Source organism: Oncorhynchus kisutch, linkage group LG1 (genome assembly GCF_002021735.2).
Source record: "Oncorhynchus kisutch isolate 150728-3 linkage group LG1, Okis_V2, whole genome shotgun sequence".
NCBI classification, from domain to species: Eukaryota; Metazoa; Chordata; class Actinopteri; order Salmoniformes; family Salmonidae; genus Oncorhynchus; species Oncorhynchus kisutch.
Window position 1 is genome coordinate 73,027,162 of NC_034174.2, and position 21,366 is coordinate 73,048,527.

At 42.5% G+C, this 21,366-nt stretch overlaps 1 protein-coding gene across 4 annotated transcripts; it reads left to right on the top strand.

Moving 5' to 3' along the window:
- The first annotated feature begins 1,717 nt into the window (after positions 1-1,717).
- Positions 1,718-20,527, top strand: rgl3a (ral guanine nucleotide dissociation stimulator-like 3a). 4 transcript variants are annotated; one of them, XM_031832480.1, is made up of 19 exons: positions 1,718-1,937; positions 2,384-2,530; positions 4,203-4,419; positions 9,406-9,576; positions 9,758-9,906; positions 11,164-11,208; positions 11,301-11,470; positions 11,683-11,852; positions 11,946-12,233; positions 12,398-12,501; positions 12,702-12,786; positions 14,176-14,244; positions 15,183-15,269; positions 15,471-15,503; positions 15,609-15,826; positions 16,449-16,554; positions 16,836-17,111; positions 17,305-17,419; positions 17,650-20,527. In XM_031832480.1, exons 3-19 carry the CDS (start codon positions 4,234-4,236, stop codon positions 17,802-17,804), a joined length of 2,427 nt encoding a protein of 808 aa, XP_031688340.1. In that variant the 5' UTR covers positions 1,718-1,937; positions 2,384-2,530; positions 4,203-4,233; the 3' UTR covers positions 17,805-20,527. The 4 variants fall into 4 exon arrangements, with proteins under 4 accessions (XP_031688340.1, XP_031688323.1, XP_031688329.1 ...); XM_031832463.1 differs by having other exon boundaries at positions 1,761-1,937; positions 16,446-16,554; XM_031832469.1 differs by having other exon boundaries at positions 1,761-1,937; positions 2,441-2,530; positions 16,446-16,554.
- The last annotated feature ends 839 nt before the right edge of the window (positions 20,528-21,366 follow it).

Consider the following 21,366-nt stretch of genomic DNA (forward strand, 5'->3'; position numbering starts at 1 on the left):
TATACTAAAGGGCACTTCATTTAATATAACAGGCTTTTCAAATTCAATATTGATGCACAATGTCTACTTAAAGTATCAAAGGGATATAAAGGCACTCATTTGGTGTAACAACCCAGTTGTTTGTGCTTGAGTTGAACTATGACTAATGACACTGTCATCTCCTCCCAACACGTTGTTGATGGGACAACCTTTCCTCATATCGTAGAATCAGAGATGCAAGTCCAATAACTCTCACTCTCTCCTCTCCCTCCCTCCCGTCCTCCTTCTCCGTCTCACTCTCCCCCCCTCTCTGTCTCTCTCTTCCCCTCCTTCTCGCTCCCTCTCTTCCCATCCTTTCCTCTCTCTGTCTCTATCTCTCTTCCCCTCCTTTCCTCTCTCTCTCTCTCTCTCTCTCTCTCTCTCTTCCCCTCCTTCCCTATCTCTTCCCCTCCTTCCCTCTCTCTCTTCCCCTCCGTCCCTCTCTCTCTTCCTTCTTCTCTCCATGCTCGCTCACATGATGCTAGCTGTGTGACTTATGTAACGAGACAGACAGATAGACAGCTGAGGGTGAGGGACATGCAGAGGGACAAAAGCTTTTTCAAACCAGCACAATGAGTCATTGGGATTAAGCATTCTTTGTTGTGTGTGTGTTTGTGTGAGTTTGACAGTATGACAGTATGAGTGCCTGGCATGCATGGTGCACAACATGTTTCAGACAGTGTACTGTAATTGTACAGAGGAGAAACGTACTTGGAAATCGCTTTAGTCCTGCTTGGTTAATGAGAACAGGCTTCAATTAGTAGTTTTGTAGCACCTGCAAATCTATCTGATATTTCATTATTGATACTCAAAGGGCTGTAACAGGCCTTAGCAACCAATGTTTAAGCGGTACATTTTTTCCACAGACGCAACAAGAAAGAAGGATGTGCTAGCTTTAGATTGGGCGTTTGACGTTTCTGAAGTTATGACGCAGTTACAGAGGGTAAGAGGTAAATGTCAAGCAGAGAGACAGAACAAAGGCCAGGGCATAATGGGTGTGTATATTTGTTATTCTTGATATTTTTTCTCCTAACAGGAAACAATATTGACTTCATTTCAAAGGGCCTAATAAAGAGCTCGGGCTAGATTTCCATTGGTTGCTCTCACACCATACACACAGACACACCCATTAGCCTACACATGAAATGTATAGATCGAATGTGACATACATTTTTGCAGTTTTATTGAATTCTCCATGTGGTCTATATTAAAGGGCACTTCATCTAATACAACAGGCTTTTCATTCTTAAAAGTGTAACTGTATAAAAAAATATATTGAATTTGGCCTTTACTGCTATAGCCAATATAAACTCATTGAATGACATTCATAAATGGCAACAACAAAATACCTGTAAACAAATACATCATAAGGAATAAGATTTGGAAGCATTTTCACTTTTCATGTATAGGCTTATACCGTTAATCTAAGCTTTAAAATATTCATGATTTGTGTGCTTTGAATCTTAGTTTTGGATATAAAACTCATAGGTTCACACAGGCAGCCTAATTCAGATCTTTTGTGAATTAGGCTGCCTGTGTGAACGTAGCCAATGAGACACACCTCCCAAATTTCTTCATTCTCTTGAAGACTACGTTCTAACAACCTGTCTGAACATCATTCAAGGCACGCTACCTCATGCCCTTATTCAACCTGATGACTTGAGCGAAAGGGAGACCAACAGGTACCCTCCCTCTTTAAGATAATTAGCTAGGCAATCAATTAGTCATTGTACACCTGTGTTTTCCTAAATTGAACTACCCTTCCACTCCACACACTCTGTCAGTTAGGCCAGTGTGTATGGATGGACTTCTAATCAAAACAATGTTTATGAAATGACCATCATGTGAAATGATAATGAAACATGCTATCAGCCCTGGTTAGAAATCAATGCAAATGTGTAATGTGGGGAAATTCTCAGGTAAGAAACAAACTATTGTCTATATAGTTGACGGTCAAAAAATGGTTTAATCTTAATAGTTGTAGGCCTTAGGCCTAGAATTTCCTTATATATTAATTGTCAGAAATACAGGCCGGATGCACACAGAGAGCCAGTAGCATGGCTCATCTCTCCAGTGTTGATGGTTTGCCAACAAGAAAACAAAAGAGAGTTGGGGACTCGCTCACTTTTAATGAAGAGACCTGTTAAGCGGAAAGATATTGGACCTGACAGATCTGTAATCAACAGATTACTTATACAGGACCGTATTACACAACGGAGAACAGGGGAGCAGGGAAAGAGAAAAAAGGGGCCCACCCGCCCTTCTTTCCCTCTTTCCCTCTCTCTCTCTCCATAGTTCAGCTGTTAAAGCTCCAACCAGTACAAGCAACAATCACTGAGTGACCATTCAATGCCACTCTCTACAGCTCCAAGCTCCTCATCAACACAGTTTCCCTGTATGGAATGCTCTTGTCATCACTCAGAGAGAAATTGTACAACCATCATGGCTTCAGAGATGAATCTGGGCTGATCTGTCAAACTGCGGTTTAGGAGACACTCACCAATCGAACGCGGTAAGTTACTGTACTTTCTATTTGTGTTTCCTAGCCTGGGAAGCTTGTCTGTTTTTGCTTTAGCCAACTCCTCTCTTGTGTTCATTCATTGCCATAAGAGTTCCTTAGCCAACTCTTCAAACAAAGTCCTAGGTCCAGGCGATGTGTTGTCTAGACCTTTTGGGGGAAGGGACAAGTTGAGATGCATGTGAAATATTATAGTCAATCAGATTGGTATGACCAATAGTGTCATTCATGTTCATACATTATTGGAAAGCATTATTTAATTCAACCCAAGTGGCAACCAAAATGTAACCATAAGTTGTTCAAGCATCAATCAGTACAATCACTGAGTGACCATTCCATTTTGTCTTATAAATATTTGATTGTGTTTATTTTTGGCACCACTTATGTTAATGACTCAAAGATGGAGGCGTGGAGTCAAAGGATTATATGGGTAAAAATGGCTGTGTTGTTATTATTGTTATAGGTAGCCTAAGTCATGCTATGCCTCCTGTCCCTATTTCTCCGTAAAGCTGGTAAAAGAAGCCCCATTTATAAATGGGCATGTTGTGACAACACATGTTGTCTGGCATCTTCTTGTTGGCACAACATATATCTTCTGTACTGTTTGTATTTACTTCATCTGTCTTAGCAAGAAAAGGTTGGGTGGTTCTCAGATCTGTTTGTAGTCTTGCCAAATCATATAGCATCTCAACACAGTTTCCCTGTATGGAATGTTATTTTCATGACTCAGAGAGAAACTGTACAGCCATTATGGCTCCAAAGAGGAATCTGGGCTGATCTGTTAAACTGTGGTTAAGGAAAAGCTCACCAATCAAATGCATTAAGTTACTGTACTTCATATTTCTCTTTCTTAGCCTGGTAATATAGTCTGTTTGTTCTTCAGTCAACTCCTGTGTGTGTTCATTGCCATGTTGTTGGCTACAGAACATAGTCTAGCACCAGGCTATGTGTTGTATACACGTTTGGGTGAAGGGACGGGTTGAGATGCATGTGAAAGACTATAGTGAATCAGATTGGTGTGTATGACCAGCCTCACTCATTTTCACACAGTACACTATTGTGGACCGTTATTTAGATCAACTTAAGTGACGACAAAACTGTAACCATAATATTTTGTCACTTATGTTAATGCCTCAAAGGTGTGGAGTCAACAAAGGATTATATGGGTTTAGAATGAACAAAGCCTGTCGGTCCTGGAAAGAGCAGCGATTGCGTAGACAGACGGTGACTTCTTGACTGACTTGGTCATGGTTTCATAGATTAACTGGAGGAGTTTTCAAAAATAATTTTTGGTATTTTTCCTGTTCTTAAAAGTAGACAACATTCCCTTTTCATGGAATTGGGTCAGAAAATGGATGTCATTGTGCTTCTATGAACCAATTAATATGTTAGGGTAATGTACAGGAATTGCTATTCAGCCCTCTAAATACCACTAAGAAATTCCCATGTTGAATGACTCTTTTGTCTTCTTTATTGAACCTCTTCCTTGCAACATAATATTACTGAATTTCCTAGACAATTGGCAATAAAGTATCGGAATGTAACATATAACAAAGGAGGACTTTCATTCTGTCCTGTAGACCTATCATTCATTCCTTGTCACTTGTCCTACATAGTTGTACTATAGTGTGGTGGTTAAGGGCTCTCTCTACTCTCCCCATGTCAGGTGAGAACCTTGGTGACTCTACTACCTGTGGATGAGGATGCGTTCTACACTATCTCTCTGTGGAGGAGAAGGGGAGGGCAGGGGCCTGAGAGCCCGGGTAGGCAGGATGAAGAGACTGCTGTGCCTTCGACACACCCACCGTGTGGATGTCCTGACGGACATGGAGCCGGGGCTCTGGCTGAGGCGCTTCCAGCTGCTGGACACAGACGTCACTGAGGTGAGTTGGTGGAAAGGGGATGTTTGCCCTTTTGTTATAGCTAAGGGCCAAAGAGAGTGGAGTGGGTTGCATTGCGTGTCAATGCGTAGAGGATTAAAGGTCTGTCTGACTCAGTATTGTGTAAAGTACCTATCAAATGGTAATGTATTAATTTAGGATTAGATTTGGTGGCATGGTGTTTTCCCCCTTCCAGTTAGGTAAAGAGTTGCTTGAGTCTGAATGTGTAGAGGCTGAAGGGTTTTGTCTGACTGATACCCTATATAGTTATTGTGCATACACATTTGAGCAGTCAGTTAGCTTGGTAGCTCCATTAAAACCATATCAATGTCAGGTATTAGACCTACAGGGAATTAGCAAGTGAAACCAGCCTCCTGAATATGACATGAAAACACTTTTCTTGTGTCAGAATATCCAGTTGCCTTTTACTTTTGGAAGCTTCCGCTTACTAGGATTGATTTATAAGAGCCTGACATCTCCAGTGACGTCAGTTGCAGAGCTAGGGTTGAGATTTATAGGGGCCAGCTTTACTGTCTAGGTTCTGTTACTGCGTAAATGGTAAGAGGGAGGGGTCATCACTGTGCTGTATTACAGCTGTCATGTTGTACCTCGGTGTGAGGTGGTTTTACGTCAGAGCAGATGTGGTTCTCATGTAGGTTGCTGCTTCAGTTTCCTTTTTCTTCAGTAGTTTGTGTTGTTGAACACAGTAGCTATTTTGACACTGAGGAGGAAGGAAGTCCACCAGGAAGTGTGTCTGTCACTTCTGAAGCGTGTTGGTTTTATCACGCCTCTTCTGATAAGGGCTATCATGTGTCCCACAGTTGTAAACCGTATTTCATACCAACAAAAATATTGTTCCAAAAAGACAGTTTACTCATGTCGTCTATTATACAAAATTTGTATAATAGACGACATTTGTTTTGAAGTTTGTTTTGAAGTCATCTAATCTGACAATTGTTGTGCGTTGCTGGGAATTCACTGTGTCTCATTAACGTTAATTATTCACCCTGCCCCCTCTGCTACCCCCTCTCATTCTCTTTGTGCCTCTGGACTGGCAGTGTGGCATTGGATGGCCATGGTTCAGATATTCAGAGGAGAGGGGGGGGGGGGGAACTCATTAAGCAATAGTACCCATTCTCCCCTTTTGAAACCCAATGTTTGCTAATGAGGGGGGTTTATAATAGAAACCGCCATTGATCAAACGCCATCTGCTGCGCTAGAGATGGTTGACACTTTATCATTGGGCGGTCAAGGCGTCATTGGGACAATTTAGGGATAAAAGTAGATTAAACTACAGTGACAATTTTATAATCAAATGTGAGTCGTGAAAGGTTGGCAAGTCGATCCCTGGCTGAGTCATACTAAAGACTGTAAAAATGGGACCCGATGCGTCTCGAGTGGTACTCAGAATTAAGGAGATATGTTTGGGGTAAGGCCCTGCGATAGACTAGCGTCCTGTCCGGGGGGGGGGGGGGTGTATTCTTGTACATTAAGCTGCCTCACGCTACAGAAACGGGCAATAGAATCCTGCTATATGAGCTGTTCGCTCTGGCTCGCACAAGCCAAGGCTACAAGAACATTGGGACTAAAGAGCTACTGTTCAGCTCAAAAGAAACCCTACATGTTTCTCTTCACCAAATTATAAATATGGTCTGCTTCTAAGTCATTTTGGAACTTTCAGCCAGCCAGTAGAAAAGGACAGCAACAGGTGACACTGGCTTGGAACACTCAATAGGAACAAAACAGACTAGTTTTCCTGTGGAATTTCCAACCATGCCATACCTTTTACAGACACCATGGGTTGAGAGCAGTCCTGAGAACTGTCCCGACTGGATTTTAGAATAGTGGCAGTAAGGTATGAAGGAGATACCAGGAGCAGTCACCTGAGAAGCACATTACAGGCCCATGGTTCTTGCATGAAGAATTTTCTCAGACTTGTGATGGTTTAAGAATTCCCAAAACACTAATAGCAAAAAGCTCATACTGTACCTAGAGAATAGAACGTGGATTAATGCATTTAAGGAAAACATTCAAATGTTCCCTTTATGGCGATAGTAGGCCTACAGTAATCAGACGTCATCTATATCTACTAAGATGGTGCAAATGTTTGTTTATTACATTGTTTTAAATTATTTTTATTGACCTAAATAATCAGAAAAAAACATTACAAGTGTGAAAGTTGTGAAGGACATGGCCTGTTACCGTCAGTTTGTGACACTGCTATCACCAAATATGTTCACGTAAAAGCGCGTGGTATCGAGATTCCCGCACTGCCCTCACCTGCTAGTACAGCCTCTGCTCACGCGCTCAGGTGCAGTTAGTCACTGCGACTTTGAACAGAAACCGGCTGTCGCACAGCTCACAGCGAAGCTCACACAGACAGGCTGTGTAGCGGTTAGGCTATCGAGTTTGAAGCTTGCTTAGAAGTATATTAATATATTAATGTCGTTTGAGTTGATACAGTATATAAAATATACTCTATTATTATACGCAATTCAGAATAGATATTTTGGTCGGATCAGCGACATCTCAGGTAATTTGCGGAACTGGGCTACTGGCCATCCAATACTTATTTCGGTTACTCACGGATTACTTCATTGGAATATCAGTATCTACCAGCAGCAAACAGAAGAAATGGCTCCCTAAACTACTGGAAACTTTAACTTCTTTCATCAACTAAAACGACTGGGAATATGGGGAAATGGCGTTTGTCAATGGTATTAGTTTTACCTTTATTCATTGCTTATTGTACTTTTGAAATGTGTCTGTTCTTTTAAGCTACTTGGTCTACTTTTGTCGCATGCAATCAATTAATTACACAGCCTTTTATCCTGTGAGATATTAATATTAAAAAAAAAATAATTGCCAAAAATAATGAAACTATAATATTTCAAATAATTAATACATTTACTGACAAAGCAAAGAGTAAAAAGTATTATTATAGGACCATATTGTGATTTTTCCTGCTAATATTATTTTGTTGTCCATATAGTGTAATCACAACTTTAACTCAATATTGTCTTCAAGATTTAATATTTTGGTCATGTCATTTTTTGATTCTTTTGAAGGTGCATTTGTGTGTATGTGTTCACACACCAGACAGGGGCAGAACATTGAGGGTGCCTATTGGTCCAGACCAGTGTACCATGGAGAGTTATCAACAAAACTTGCATGTCTGGCATATGGAGGACATAGATATGGAGGGCACAGTAAATAGTGGCTCTTGTTCTCATTCCCTCTGCAGCCAGCCAGACTCCATTAGGTGTTGTATAATGACAACAAACAGTCATTTGGAACCTGTCAATGTTCAGACAGACTATAGATATCGACAGGCTTTTAGTGGCTGTGAATAGCATCAACCAGAGACCGATATAGGGAGAGTTTGGACGTTGCCGTCTATATGACTCAGATCCAATATGTCTGACCGTGTGGAAACTTCCTTGTTTCCTCATCCTCTATTTATGGCTTGATTCTCCATTGTGGGATACTAGCTAGAATCTTCACCCTAGAAGTTATTATATGGAATTCATGGGATCTCCAGGGACTGAGAACTGCTAGATGTTACTGAAATGTGTTACTGCGATTTTGTTACCGACGTGAACAGAACACAGTGATACTGAGAGGTACTGTAGTGCTCTCCAGTGTATGGGTAGGCAGGCCCCATGGATACAGTGAGTTCTGCTTTGCCTAAAAGCTACAGGTCTAGGTAGGGTCTTCTGTCTACCCACCCAGTCGGGTCAAAGTCTAGGGGCTACAGAGCTGGTAGCGCCACACCCTACCCACTCTACACTCTGCCCTATCAGTGAAACTGAAACTTCATCCTCTGGTTACATTGTGAGGGTATAACCTTTGTCTAGTCTATGGGATGTTGGGCTAATATGGGCTATGTGGGTCTCCTTCTGTATGTCAGGAAGTGTCTGGCTGTGTGTCAAGTGGCACCCTATTCACTATATAGTACACTACTTTTGACCAAGGCCCATAGGGAATAGGCTGCCATTTGGGATGTACCCTCTGTGTGAAATGGTGTTTGGTTGGTTTTAACACCATACTTTGGCGTCTTCTTCAAAAGAGAAGGAAATGCCATAGTTATTTTTTTTAACCATTTTAATAGCACAATTGAACAACACATGGATGCAATGCATTTAAAAAACGTTGAACTTAAACGTATTTCCATTGTGGTTCTCTTTGATGGAGATTGAATATTATCTTTACTTTGCTCTGGGTGATGGAATGGGAGTTGATGTGGAGGGAGCAAAGATGTTGCATGTCTTGCTTAAAACGTTCCACATTTTAGACATGCAGGTCTATAACTAGCAATTATACATTTCAAAATGTATAATGTGCTCTCATACCAGTCAGATGGATATAATCATACAGTATAGTAAAAACATTTCTAGCTGAAACATGCCACACGTTGACATTTAGGTCCCTATACATTGTGAATGTATAATATCTATTTAATGATGTCACATACCTGTTGCTGTACAGGCATTCAGTCTAAAAGCAGGTACCTCTGCAGCATTTGCATAGATGGATGTCTAGCTAAAAATATGCCACACGTTTTACATTTGGTCCCTTAACATTGAGATGTGCAATCAATGTTTAAAAAGCTCTCATACCAGCTGCTAGACAGACTCATTGATGCCTCTGCAGTGCCTGCCTAGATTGAACTGAGAATTCTATGTTGTTTGAAAGCAGCGTCTGTGGAACGGTGCTATTGACGTAGCTGTGCTTAACCTTCTCACTTAAACTGCCCATTTCCTGAATGCTTTGAATGTGGCTAGTGGTGTGTGTGTCACAAAGCATGAGGTTGTGTGTGTGAATGTGTGAATTTAGTAGAACCGGCAAACCCATTTTGTTAATTAATCAAACCCATTTTGATTAATTCTGTGTGTTATGGCACTTTTGGCTAATGCCAACAACCCTTAATGTGCAATTACTATTCTAGTCTATTGAAGTCTCTCCTCCACTTCCTTTGTCTCCCACCAGGACCCAGTGCAGGAGTGGGGGGAGGAGGTGGAAGAGGGGGCCGTGTTCGGCATAACGCTATGTAGGGAGCCTGTGCTCCCCAGCCCCACCACCCAGGTCCCCTCAGAGCCTCTCACTATGTCCCCGTCGACTCCATCGGCTTTCAACTTCATCCAGTATCACACAGTGAAGGTAAAAGCACTTTGAGAGAATGAATGATCAGAGAGAGATGTGGCGAAGGAAAGACTGGGGATAGACAAAGGACAAGAGGCAGAGAAAGGGAAATATGTAGGGAGAGGGAGACGAGCACTTTTCGACAACTGCTAATGTAAAAAGTTCATTATGAATAAAGTGTATTTGTATTTGATTGAAGGTGCGTCGGTTGAAAGCGGGGACCCTGGAGCGCCTGGTAACCCACCTGCTGGACTCAGAACACCAGGAATCTGACTACGTCAGAGTGTTTCTGTCCACCTACAGAACCTTCACCACCTCCAACACACTCATAGAACTGCTCTTCCAGAGGTAAGACACAATAGGATTTCATGGTGGTTGTTGTTCTTTGTTATTCAGAGCAACATACATTTAACACACATGTAATTCAGTATGTGGCACTGTGCTGTTGCTCTTCCAGAGGTGAGATGGTTAGAGATTATATGATGCTATGTTACTTCTGAATGTTTTGTGATATGATAATGTATTTAGCAGACAATTATTGTTAAGAGAACTTTTAAATGCATGTGTTTTTTGTAAATGGGAAAAGTCATTGAAAACAGTTGACTAAAGACATCTTGTGAAGTAAACCCTTGAGTCTTGCCTGGAGTCCTTGGCCTAGATAGGACCCATACAAAATGACCTGAATTCTTATCAGACTAATAACCTCTGACTAATCTCTGAGGCTGCACTTTGGTTGCACCTCTTTCAACAATATTTGGAAGGCATCTGGCATGATGTAGGACTACCAGTCTAATGTTGTAAGTCTTTCCTAGTTTGAATAATTCAGTTTCACCCCATACATATTTGTGTGACGTCGTGGGAGGCGACAGTCACTCAGTTATGAGTTTGCCAAACCGGTTCCTAATTACCTACCACACGACGGGTCTAACAAGAATGTCTAAAGACTACTTTTTAAAAATGCTGCCTCATAGGTTATTAATAATATTTTATGCAAAATAAAAATCAAATTAAACAGAGGTTTTCCAGATATCATAGTTTGAGGATTCCTGGATCTCCTGCTTATTCCCTCACGATATCCAGGAAATCTCTAACTGGAATTTCTGGAAAATCTGGGAACCTTATTCTGTGATAACATTGTATTTAACTTTTCTGAGCTATCCACTAGTAAGACCCTTTACCAGTACAGTAGTTAGCATTAAACTCCAGTAAAAAGCTATCTGCTTTGACCTATGACATTTAGAACCCGAGAAATAATGATTAATGGGTTGTTAAGCTGTCATCATAATTTCTGCAGCACTGGTAGCAACAGGCTACCTTATGAAACTGATGTCACCATATGCTAGCCCCAGGGCACATGGATTGTAATTGACAGCAATGGGCTTTCCGCCGAAGGTCAGGTCTCTGTTGTTTATATGTTAGTAAAGGGCTACTCTTGCTTGTCAGATTCATGGTGTGGCAGGAGAGTAGCAGAGGGCCAACTATTTCTTTGACAAAGACCATGTTGGTCAAAACATTGCTTTGTACCCCTAAATCCCTTGTAGGAGCAGTAACCATTGAGCAAACATTCAGGTTTTTTCTAAGTACTGCATGTCTCTCTTTCCATAGGGATGATATGATTGCCAACCTGGACAACACAGTCTGCCCAAGGAGGTATGAGGAACTTCACTCTCTCAACTACTTCTACAATGTCTTCTTACCATAAAACACCCTTGATATTAATCACCCCCCCCCCCCTCCTCCAGCACCCTGGTGCCCCTGATCAGAACCTGGCTAGAGGAACACAGGGAGGACTTCAGGGAACCCCCTCGGCACCCCTCCCTGAGGCTGCTCTGTTTCCACCTCCGCCACCGCCTCGCCTTCCGTCGCCTCGCACAAACAGCTGAGATGCTGCTCAAGAAGCTCCAGGAAGAAGGTTGGTAGCATTCAGTAAGGCAAACCGTAGAAAAATGTTTTTCAACAGAAATCAAACTCTTTGTTTTTATTGGACAAATGTAGGTAGTACCTCGCTGTTTCAAGTTTTTATCCTTGCCCCTTTCTCTCACAAGCAAAAAACTGCATCCTACCTATCCAGCAGAGGTCTTACAAGTTGTGATTATGCTTATTTTTTGCTTATTTTCTTCCTAGATCGCATTAGTCTGCATCAGTCTGCACCAATAGATAATAGTGATTGTCAGCAGAAAGAGGAGGGGTCAGGAGAGGAGGGATCAGGAGAGGAAGTACCGAAGGAGGCGACTGGAGACTTTATGGACTTCCCTGTCATTGAAGTGGCAGAGCAGCTGACACGATTGGACGCTGTAAGTGTTAATCATCTTTATGACCCAACCCTTTCTGTTCAATCACTCTGCATGAATGACAAATCTTAAAGTGTATTTCCCTCCTTTCTATAGGACCTCTTCATCAAGGTGGTCCCGTTCCAGTGCCTGGGCTGTGTCTGGTCTCAGCGGGACAAGAAGGAGAGCCGCAACGTGGTGCCCACCGTCCGTGCCACCATCGCCCAGTTCAACGCTGTCACCAACCGGGTCATCACCTCCCTGCTGTGCTCCTCATCAACGTCTCCGATCTCTGTCTCCTCCTCAACCCTGAGTCCATCTACGGCCCCTAGCTCCCCTCTCCTCCCCGACACCAGCCCCACCCTCAGGGCCAGGGTGCTAGAGTGGTGGATCGCCATAGCACAGGTCAGCAAGCCCAGATGGTATACATAGAACATATACATATCTACATTTTAAGATCTTTAGAGACATGTTTAGCTTTAAAAAATGTAGATATTTAGGAAAGCAACAGGAAAACTGTTTCTTAAGTGTCTAAATGTAGGCATTGTGTTCGGTCCTGTCCTCTGTAGGAGTGCAGAACGCTGAAGAACTTCTCGTCTCTGAGAGCCATCCTGTCAGCCCTGCAGTCCAACGCTGTGTATCGCCTCAAGAAGACCTGGGGTGCCGTCAACAGGTAAGATATGCAGAGGCACGGTAGCAGGTTTACATTTTGTCAGCCAGTGATTCTGCGGGTAAGTTCTCAGACCCAGATTTACTCTGCTTCTGACCTGAAAACCATTTGGATATTCTTCTTTGAGCGGAAAGCAACCCTGAATATGGTGGCTGAGATGCATACTGCACATTTCTGAAAACTGACAATACATTTTATTTTAGGGATTGTATGGCCTGTTTTGACCAGCTGTGTGAGACGTTCCCAGATGAGAACTGTTTTCTGACCAGCAGAGAGATCCTGGTGGAGGTAAGAACCACAGAATAGAACCAAAGAATGGTAGTGGTTAGAGCGTTGGGCCAGTTACCGAAAGGTCACTGGATCGAATCCCCGAGCTGACAAGGTAAAAAAAAAAATCTGTCGTACTGAACATGGCAGTTAATCCACTGTTCCCGGGTAGGCCGTCATTGTAAATAAAAATGTGTTGTTAACTGACTTGCCTAGTTAAATAAAGGTTCAATTAAAAAATAAATAAACACAGAATGGCACCACAACCGTAGAGTTCAACAGTAAGAACACCACTTAAAAATACATTTTCCACCTGAGTAGCAACATTTACTGTTCTGTTCCATAAGCATTTTTTTTTCATTTACATTTTAGTAATTTAGCAGATGCATTTATCCGGAGCAATTAGGGTTAAGTGCCAGCCTCAAGGGCATTTGGCAGATTTTTCACCTAGTCAGCTCAGGGATCCGAACCAGCGACCTTCCAGTTATTGGCCCAACCTTCTTAACTTCTAGGCTACTTGTCGCCAACTAAAAGGCTGATATGGGTGTTAATACAGTATAATGATAGGGCTGTTATCATATCGGAAGTGTACACTTCAGCACAAAAGAGCCATTGTACTTTATATGTACTTTGGCCACACAATCAAATAGGGTCAGTCATATCCGATAGCACTGTCTATCATATTATATTCACTTTTACTTGTTGGCTTTGTAAATGGCCCACATCTAAGGTGGCGTATTCAATATGACTGCCAGTTTCGGGCTGGGCACATTGAGTCACACTGCTTTGACTGAACCCACACACGCCTCCGGGTAAAGCTAGCAACACCTATTACCAGGCGGAGGTGACTTGGTATGTGTTGATTCCAGAGGAAGCTGGTGAGGGGAGGATGGCTCATAATGGATGGAATAGAGTTAATGGAATGGTATTAACACATGGAAAACCAGGTGTTTGATACAATTCCATTAATTCCGTTCCAGCCATTACTATGAGCCCGTCCTCTCATTTAAAGTACCACCAGCCACCACTGGCTGCTTGTCTAAAGAATCAATCTCAGCCTTATCATGACGGGGGACAACCAATCAGACACCACACCCAATAATAACAAGAACTAAGTAGTTCTAATTTAATTAATTAACTTAACTATGTACTGTACAAGGAAGTATGATAGAACAGCTATTTGGCTTGCTATGATTTCCCCACCCATCTCAAACTCTATGTACTTGTTTAAGCCCAAAACAAGTAGATGCAGGTAGTGTGACCGTGAATAATGCACACTATTTCAAGCACTCTCATGTGTAGGAACCTTTAGAGGACTTTATTGATTCTTGGCTAATGGTTGGCGAATGAATGATTTTCCGTGCCCATTTTATACCAAGCCTAATGTGACTTGTTTTTGCTGTTCTTTAGGATGGTAGCCAGCCGGATGACAACGTCACCCCCAAGTCACCCCAGCTGTGCCCCATGTCTAAACAGATGGTAAGACTACTTCCTGCCCGTGCTTTAGGTGTTCTAACATGATTTGTACTAAAATGCTAGAACTTTTGTCTGAGCACCTACAGTATATTGTATGAACAGCTAGCATGCTGATAATATTCAGTTACTGTCCACAACAATCGTGCAAATCCATTCAAATCTGCCGACATTATGTAGCTTCCTTATTCTTTGACTTTGGACCACAGAGCACGAGATACGTGGAGAAGACTAAAATAATACTGTTAGCTCAGCAAACAAGTCTCTTCCTAATGCTTTAGAGTGAAAAGAGGAAGTGTGGTAGGAATACCCCTTAATGGTCCTGACCCGTCCTAGTTTCGACTTCTCTGAAACAAGTTACATGCAGCCTCTGTCTGTGATACTGGATGCTTCCTGAATGGCACCCTATTTTATATATAGTGCAATACTTTCTGGTCAAAAGTAGTGCACTATTTAGGGAATAGGGTGCCATTTGGGTTACACAGTAATTCCCTAATATAGATCTCTCTCCGTTCCAACCTTCCTCCTTTTAATTTCCATCCTCTCGTCCAGTGGAAACTCTTAGTCAGCTCAAATCACAACACTTGCCTTTTGCACACTTTAATGACACTTGAATTTACGTTGTACAAAGTTAACTTAGACCCTTTTTAGTCATTGTGGATCATCATCAGGTCAATGTTATATAAAGGTTAGGTGATGCTTTCTGTATAAACACAATCGCTGTGAACTGTTTTATGACGTACCATCCCATTGTCCTTCACACAATATAAACTGTTGACATTGTTTAGAACGTGCCCCAATGGCTCCTTATTTAGTGTACTTCTTTTGACCAAGGCTCTGGTGAAAAATGAGTGCACTAGGCAGGAATAGGGTGCCATTTGGGACAAATGTATAATACAGGATAGGCTGCTGTATGACGTAGTGTCTTATCGTCCCTCAAACAGAGCCCTACCAGTGGTGTAGTCCCCTACCTGGGCACCTACCTGACAGTCCTCACCATGCTGGATACTGCACTCACAGACACAGTAGAGGTGAGATCACAATTCTAATATCTAACCCAATGTATTCAATACGTGTGTGGCTTTGTGATGTGGCCTTCCTAGACCTTTTGGTGATCAGAACATCCCAACTACTCACTCCTATTTATGACCCACTTTCCTTATTATTTGTCTGCATTTACAATGGTCTGACATGTGAGCTCATTTCAATCATATTTGTATTTTAATTCACAGGGTAGCCTCATTAACTTTGAGAAACGTAGACGGGTAAGTGTCACCCCCTAGTGGTTTTTAAAATAAATGCAACCAATCTCAGTAACCATACAGTGCTGTGTGTGTGGGCTGTATCATGACATTCTCTCCCTCTATCAGGAGTTTGAGATCCTGTCTCAGATTGGCCAGCTGCAGGCGTTCTGCTCCTGCTACAGCCTCCCGGTAGACCAGACCATCTCAGCCTGGCTGCAGAACCACACCATGCTCAATGACCAGGAGAGTTATGAGCTGTCCCGTGCTCTGGAGCATCCGGTCGACCCTTGTCCAAACTCGCCCTCTTCCTGGAGCCAGCGCCTGCTCAACAAGAAGCTCCCCTCGTAAGTCTGGCCTTCCTATGGCCAAAATGTCAAGAATCCTTTCTGACACAATTTATTATTTACCCTGTGCCACTCTCTACCCAAATACAATACTCCACTGTGTTGTAGCTAGGCTGGGTACCAGTCTTTTTCTAGCTAACATTCCACTCCTGTCATCTCTTTGTCTTCAGCCAATGACAGGAGTATATTTAGTGATTTAATGGGGATCCTAATAAATACAGAATACACTCCTGTCATTGGCCAAAGACTATGTTAGGAATATACTTTATCTATTGAGGGAAAAGAAGTAGCAAGAGTCCTGCAGGTATTCCCAAACAACAGCAGGTGCTCTTGGAGGGGAATAGTCATTTCAAAAGCTAAAGGAAAAATTATATCCAAGTGTTGGTAAAAAAAAATCAAAGTCCAGGCACTCGTGTGGGTTTGAAAGTTAAAAAGCCTTTGTGTGTGCTACAGCATTATTAAAACACACCAGCGTGTCTTGGCTAATGCCTTCAGGCTGTCTGTCTATACCTCATCTCTATTGAACATGTGAGTGTTTTTGAGGTATTTGTGAGCACTTTAATTAACTCTTTCCTTTTTCATGTGTGTGTCGGTTGCTGTCGGGCACTGATGTCTCCAGCAGAAAGACCCATTCAGACCAGCTCAGTGTGTCGTCATCAGGCTCCAGTGGTTCTGAGATGGAGGATCTGTCCTCACCACAGCCCTCGCCCCTCAGAGTCAAACTCAAGGTAGATAACCATGTCCAGGATTCAATCAGATCTGGGTTCAAATATTTGATTTCTTTCAAATATTTTTTTGCGTTTTGATTGAGCCTGCCTGGAGAGCCTTTTGGGTGGGGTTTGCACTTTGGGGAGTATTCCAATGTGGTTCCAATGTGCCAGGAAAGCTCAATAAAGCACAGCTAAAGTACTCTTTGAATCCAGGTCTGAAGTTCTATGTTGACCTTGTTTATGTATAACAGCTATTAGCCAGTTAGCATGGAGCATTTATTATGCCTCCTCTCTCCCAGTCTCTGTCAGGCTCCCTCCACAACGTGTCTGAAGGCCTCTCCTCCAACACCACCTCCCCCACTCCCTCCAACGCCTCCTGCAGCTCCTCCCAGCCCGACCTCTCCTACTCCTCTATGGCCATGAGCCCTGAATGCTCCTCCTCCTCTTCCTCCTGTTGCTCCTCCTCCTCTCCTCCGTGCTCTAAGCCCGTCTATAACAAGCAGGTAGCCGACTCCTGCATCGTGAGGGTGAGCGTGGAGTGCGGCAACAACGGCAATGTCTATAAGAGCATTCTGGTGAGTAAACTCTAACAAATACTCCCTTACAGTGCCCCAATGTAGATCTCTCACTTCACTGGTTAGGGATGGTAGTTGATTTTCTAGATTGTAATAATAATTGGGATTTCCACCTCCATAAGAGTGTACACTTGAAGCAGCTTATATGTCCAGTGTGTTCTGCTAACCTTGTCTCTCTGTTCCTCTTGTCCAGCTGACCAGTCAGGACCACACTCCTCAGGTGATCCAGAGGGCCCTGGACAAACACAACCTGGAGAACATGAGCTGTACAGACTTCAGCCTCACACAGCTGCTGTCCCAGGACAAAGGTGAGCGCAGTCAGAGTAGGAAAGAAGCTTACTCTCCCTTGTCTCCTTTCTTCCTCTGCACTTTTAAACTACATTTTGTATTGTGTTCACCTCTGTTGTTGATCAGTACAGATAAAGGAGAGGAGACAAGGAAAAGAAGCCACCATAGACAATGGAGATACACCCCAAATGTGTATGGCACTCAATATAATCCCCATACTGATCTATATATTCCCTTCCTCTCCCACCAGAACTCCAGATCCCTGACAAGGCCAACGTGTTCTACGCCATGGCCACCTCGGCCAACTATGACTTTGTCCTCCGCCAGCGCTGGAGGAGCCACAGCAGACGCCTAGTCACTTCTTCTAGCCCCGGGGCCCAGGCCAGGGGATGCCATGCCAAGTAGACGGCACCACAGCTCCACCTCCTAGTCTGGAGGGAGAACTACAGCAATAGAAAAGGGTGGAAGTGGAATTGTGCCCCACTGGAACCATGGCGTAGTCACTGTAACTGAGCTAGCTGCTGATGCTTGGTAGAAATGTGCATTTAACCTGCATTGTGAACACCATTATGAAGCTTCTGCACCAGGACGTGGTTGACTCATCATTGGAAGGGAGATTATTTTGATACTCATGGATTCAAGGATGGGAATAGATGCATTCCAGGAGGTTCCATATTGAAGGATGGAAAACCAAGAGATAAATATGCCAAGAGGTGCTGTTTTGAGGGGATAGGTATGTGGAAGATGGAGTACTCAGAGATTGAAACTGAACAGGTGAATTGAAGTGACGCAAGCAGACATTTTGTGGCCTCATATCCACTTCGGTGGATTGAAGCCATCTGGATGTCAATGGAAGAAATGAGAAATCAACCACAACCATTTTTATTTTCTACACAAGACTAACACCAGCTAATGTCAACAAATATGCTATGGCACTTTAGAATGTTGACCAGTGTATCGAACCAGCACTGCATGTCATAAATTTAGCTCCGAACAGCAAAGACTATTATCAACACAAGTGACTATGCATCTACTTATTTGTGGAGAAAAGGAACCTGGAGGCAGGAAATCTCCCTTTCTACTCTAAATAGGTGTGTTATCTTCCAACATAAAGGGCATGCAGGTCATTGACCCTGGGTCGATGGAAGTGTCCAACATGATTGAGTGGGGTGTGTAGGTCTCACATAATGATGGAGTCCTTATGGGCTGAGGGGATGACCATTCACATGGTACACCCCTGGGTACGCGGTTCTAACATTTCAGAAAGGTACATTTAAGTGTTGAAGCAGGATGTGTTCCATAGGCTTTAGATAGATAGATATATATATACATACACACACACACACAGACCGAGACAGAAATAATTAACAACGGTAGATATGAGTGTTATTAGCAATATGAATATAGACCAGATCGTTTCAGAAATTATTCTCAATGCAATGTTGCATTTCAGTGTTTCAGCTTTGAGCGAGGGGATTTTTTTTTTACAAATTATAAAGTGATGTTTGTAATTTGAATTGTTCAATGGAGGGAGGGGCAGTGCCTGGTAAATGTACAGTATGTTTAATGTCTTAACTATAATGGGATGATGGCACTTTAAGTCTCTTATCAGACAGTTTGTTTTGAATGTCAAATGAAGGATATAAACAGTGTACAGAACATTAATGACTCACACTGACCAGGTGAAAGATATAATCCCTGATGTCACCTGTTAAATCCACTTCAATCAATGTAGATGAAGGTTCATGGATTTTTAAGCCTTGGATTTTCTGTGTCACAGGGTGAATGGCAAGACAAGATTTAAATGCCTTTCAACAGGATATGGTAGTAGATTGCAGGCACACCGCTTTGTGTGTGTCAAGAACTGCAACACTGCTGGGTTTTTCACGCTCAACAGTTTCTTGTGTGTATCAAGAATTGTCCACCAACCAACTTGACATAACTGTGGGAAGCATTGGAGTCACATGGGCCAGCATCCCTGTGGAACGCTATTGGCACATGCCCCAATAAATTTAGGCTGTTTTGAGGGGAAAGGAGGTGGTGCAATTCAATATTAGGAGGGTGTTCTTACTGTTTTGTACACTGTGTTTTTCTATACGTGACTACAGGCTTTTCTGAAGAAATGCAGAAAAAGAGAGCGGAGGAGGGAGAGGGTTTCCCCTAAACAATGTCTGATAACAAACCCCCCCGGTGGTTAAAAAAAGGCCCATTTGATTTCAGTGGGGATGAGAATGACTATTGAATGTGGATGTTGAAAGACACAGAATGTGATGGTGTTATTTATGGTGAATTCATTAGCCGGTGTGAGGGCAGTGGGTGGTTGGTGAATGTGGGTATTGCTGATAGTGTTGTGAGGTGTAGAACTGTTTACAAGTCAGATGGGGAGACAACAGAGAACAAGCATGAATTGACCTTTTGTGCTGCTTAAGATTTAGCTGAAACCCCTATCAGTGTTTTATTCGGAGAGTCATTTGTGTACATTTTACTAAACTTGTGAGGACCAGAAGTCCTTACTAGAATAGTAAACCAACAACTTCAGAGAAGTGAGGACGTTTGGCCGGTCCTCACTTATAAAAAGGCTATTTTAGGGTTGTGGTTGGGGTTAGGGAAAATAGGATTTTGAATGGGAATCATTGTTGGTCCCCAAAACGTCCTCACGAGTTTAGTAAGACATAGTTGTGTGTTTTAATTCAAGCACTTTTCTTTCAATGTCACTCTGTTTTAAACTATGGGATATTCATTAATAAAGATTTGATATACTCAACTCATGTTGACTTTGCATTATATCTTACGCACTAGTCACCTAGTCCATGCAAAAAATATAGCTTTATTTTTCATGATTGAGGTCTGTATTGCCCCTGTTCTGGAACTATAAATAGGGAGGGACTGGTTAAAAAGTAAACAAAAGCGTCCCTTCAACCTATGCAGGTGAGCATTTTTGTACCTGAAGTTTGTAGAGACTGTGTGGTGTCGTTGCTATGCTGTGTCTGAGAACCATTTGGAGAACCATGCTGTTTGAAGAAATGTCTTGGGTGTGGAAAGGTAATTCCACTGTTTACTTTGATTGTTTGAGTTTGACAGACTATTGCATTATTTATTGCTTTATCAATTAAAATACCTTACTGTCACTGCAGTAGTATCTTTGTTTTTGAAGTTTATTCTGTTTTATAGAGATGTGATTTTTGAACCTGTCCTCCATTTGAAATGTGGTGGCTGACTTTGAGCATTGAATAAATAATGTATGACATTTAATATGGGCTATGCTCTCTCGCCACATGGTGGCACTACAGTCTGAATGGAACTATGAAACCGATAGAGCCGGCCGGGGTGAAGTATTTGACAGAGATCCAAATAGATATAGAAAAGTATCGGTGTAGTAAAACATCCACCCCTTGCAAACCATGCTATCCAAACACGTTTACTCACCTTTTGTTGGCAATTCCACACTGTTGTCCATGTCTTATGTATGTTCATATGATACTAGGGGTCGAAGCCCGACTGAGTTCGCCCACATTTTTGTATTTTTAGTCTTGAATCGCGGCCAGTATTTCCCCCGTTCTGGGTCCGGTTGTTGAGTAGGGAGGGGTGATAGGAGACGATCTGCTGACTCCAGTCTGTATTTCAACCACTAGTGGGCAGAAGCGCTTTATGAAGTCTATTGGAGACAAAGAACAATGAAGAGAATGTAAGACTGTTCCAAATCCATTTCAACACCTCTGGAATGTACATACACGGAGTTCACAAAACATTAAGAACCTGCTCTCAGAACAGCCGCAGTTCATTGGGGCATGGACTCTACAAGGTGTTGAAAGCATTGTCAAGTTTGCTGGATGTCCTTTGGGTGGTGGACCATTCTTAATACACACAGGAAACTGTTGAGTGTGAAATCCATCAGCGTTGCAGTTCTTGACACAAACCAGTGCGCCTGGCACCTGCTACCATACCCCGTTCAAAGGCACGTCGATCT

Excerpts from the sequence above, each read along its gene's own strand:
- rgl3a (XM_031832463.1), top strand. The coding sequence starts at position 4,234 with ATGAGGATGCGTTCTACACTATCTCTCTGTGGAGGAGAAGGGGAGGGC. Across the intron at positions 9,577-9,757 it reads TCCAGTATCACACAGTGAAG|GTGCGTCGGTTGAAAGCGGG; the intron begins GTAAAAGCACTT and ends ATTTGATTGAAG. Across the intron at positions 12,502-12,701 it reads ACCTGGGGTGCCGTCAACAG|GGATTGTATGGCCTGTTTTG; the intron begins GTAAGATATGCA and ends ATTTTATTTTAG.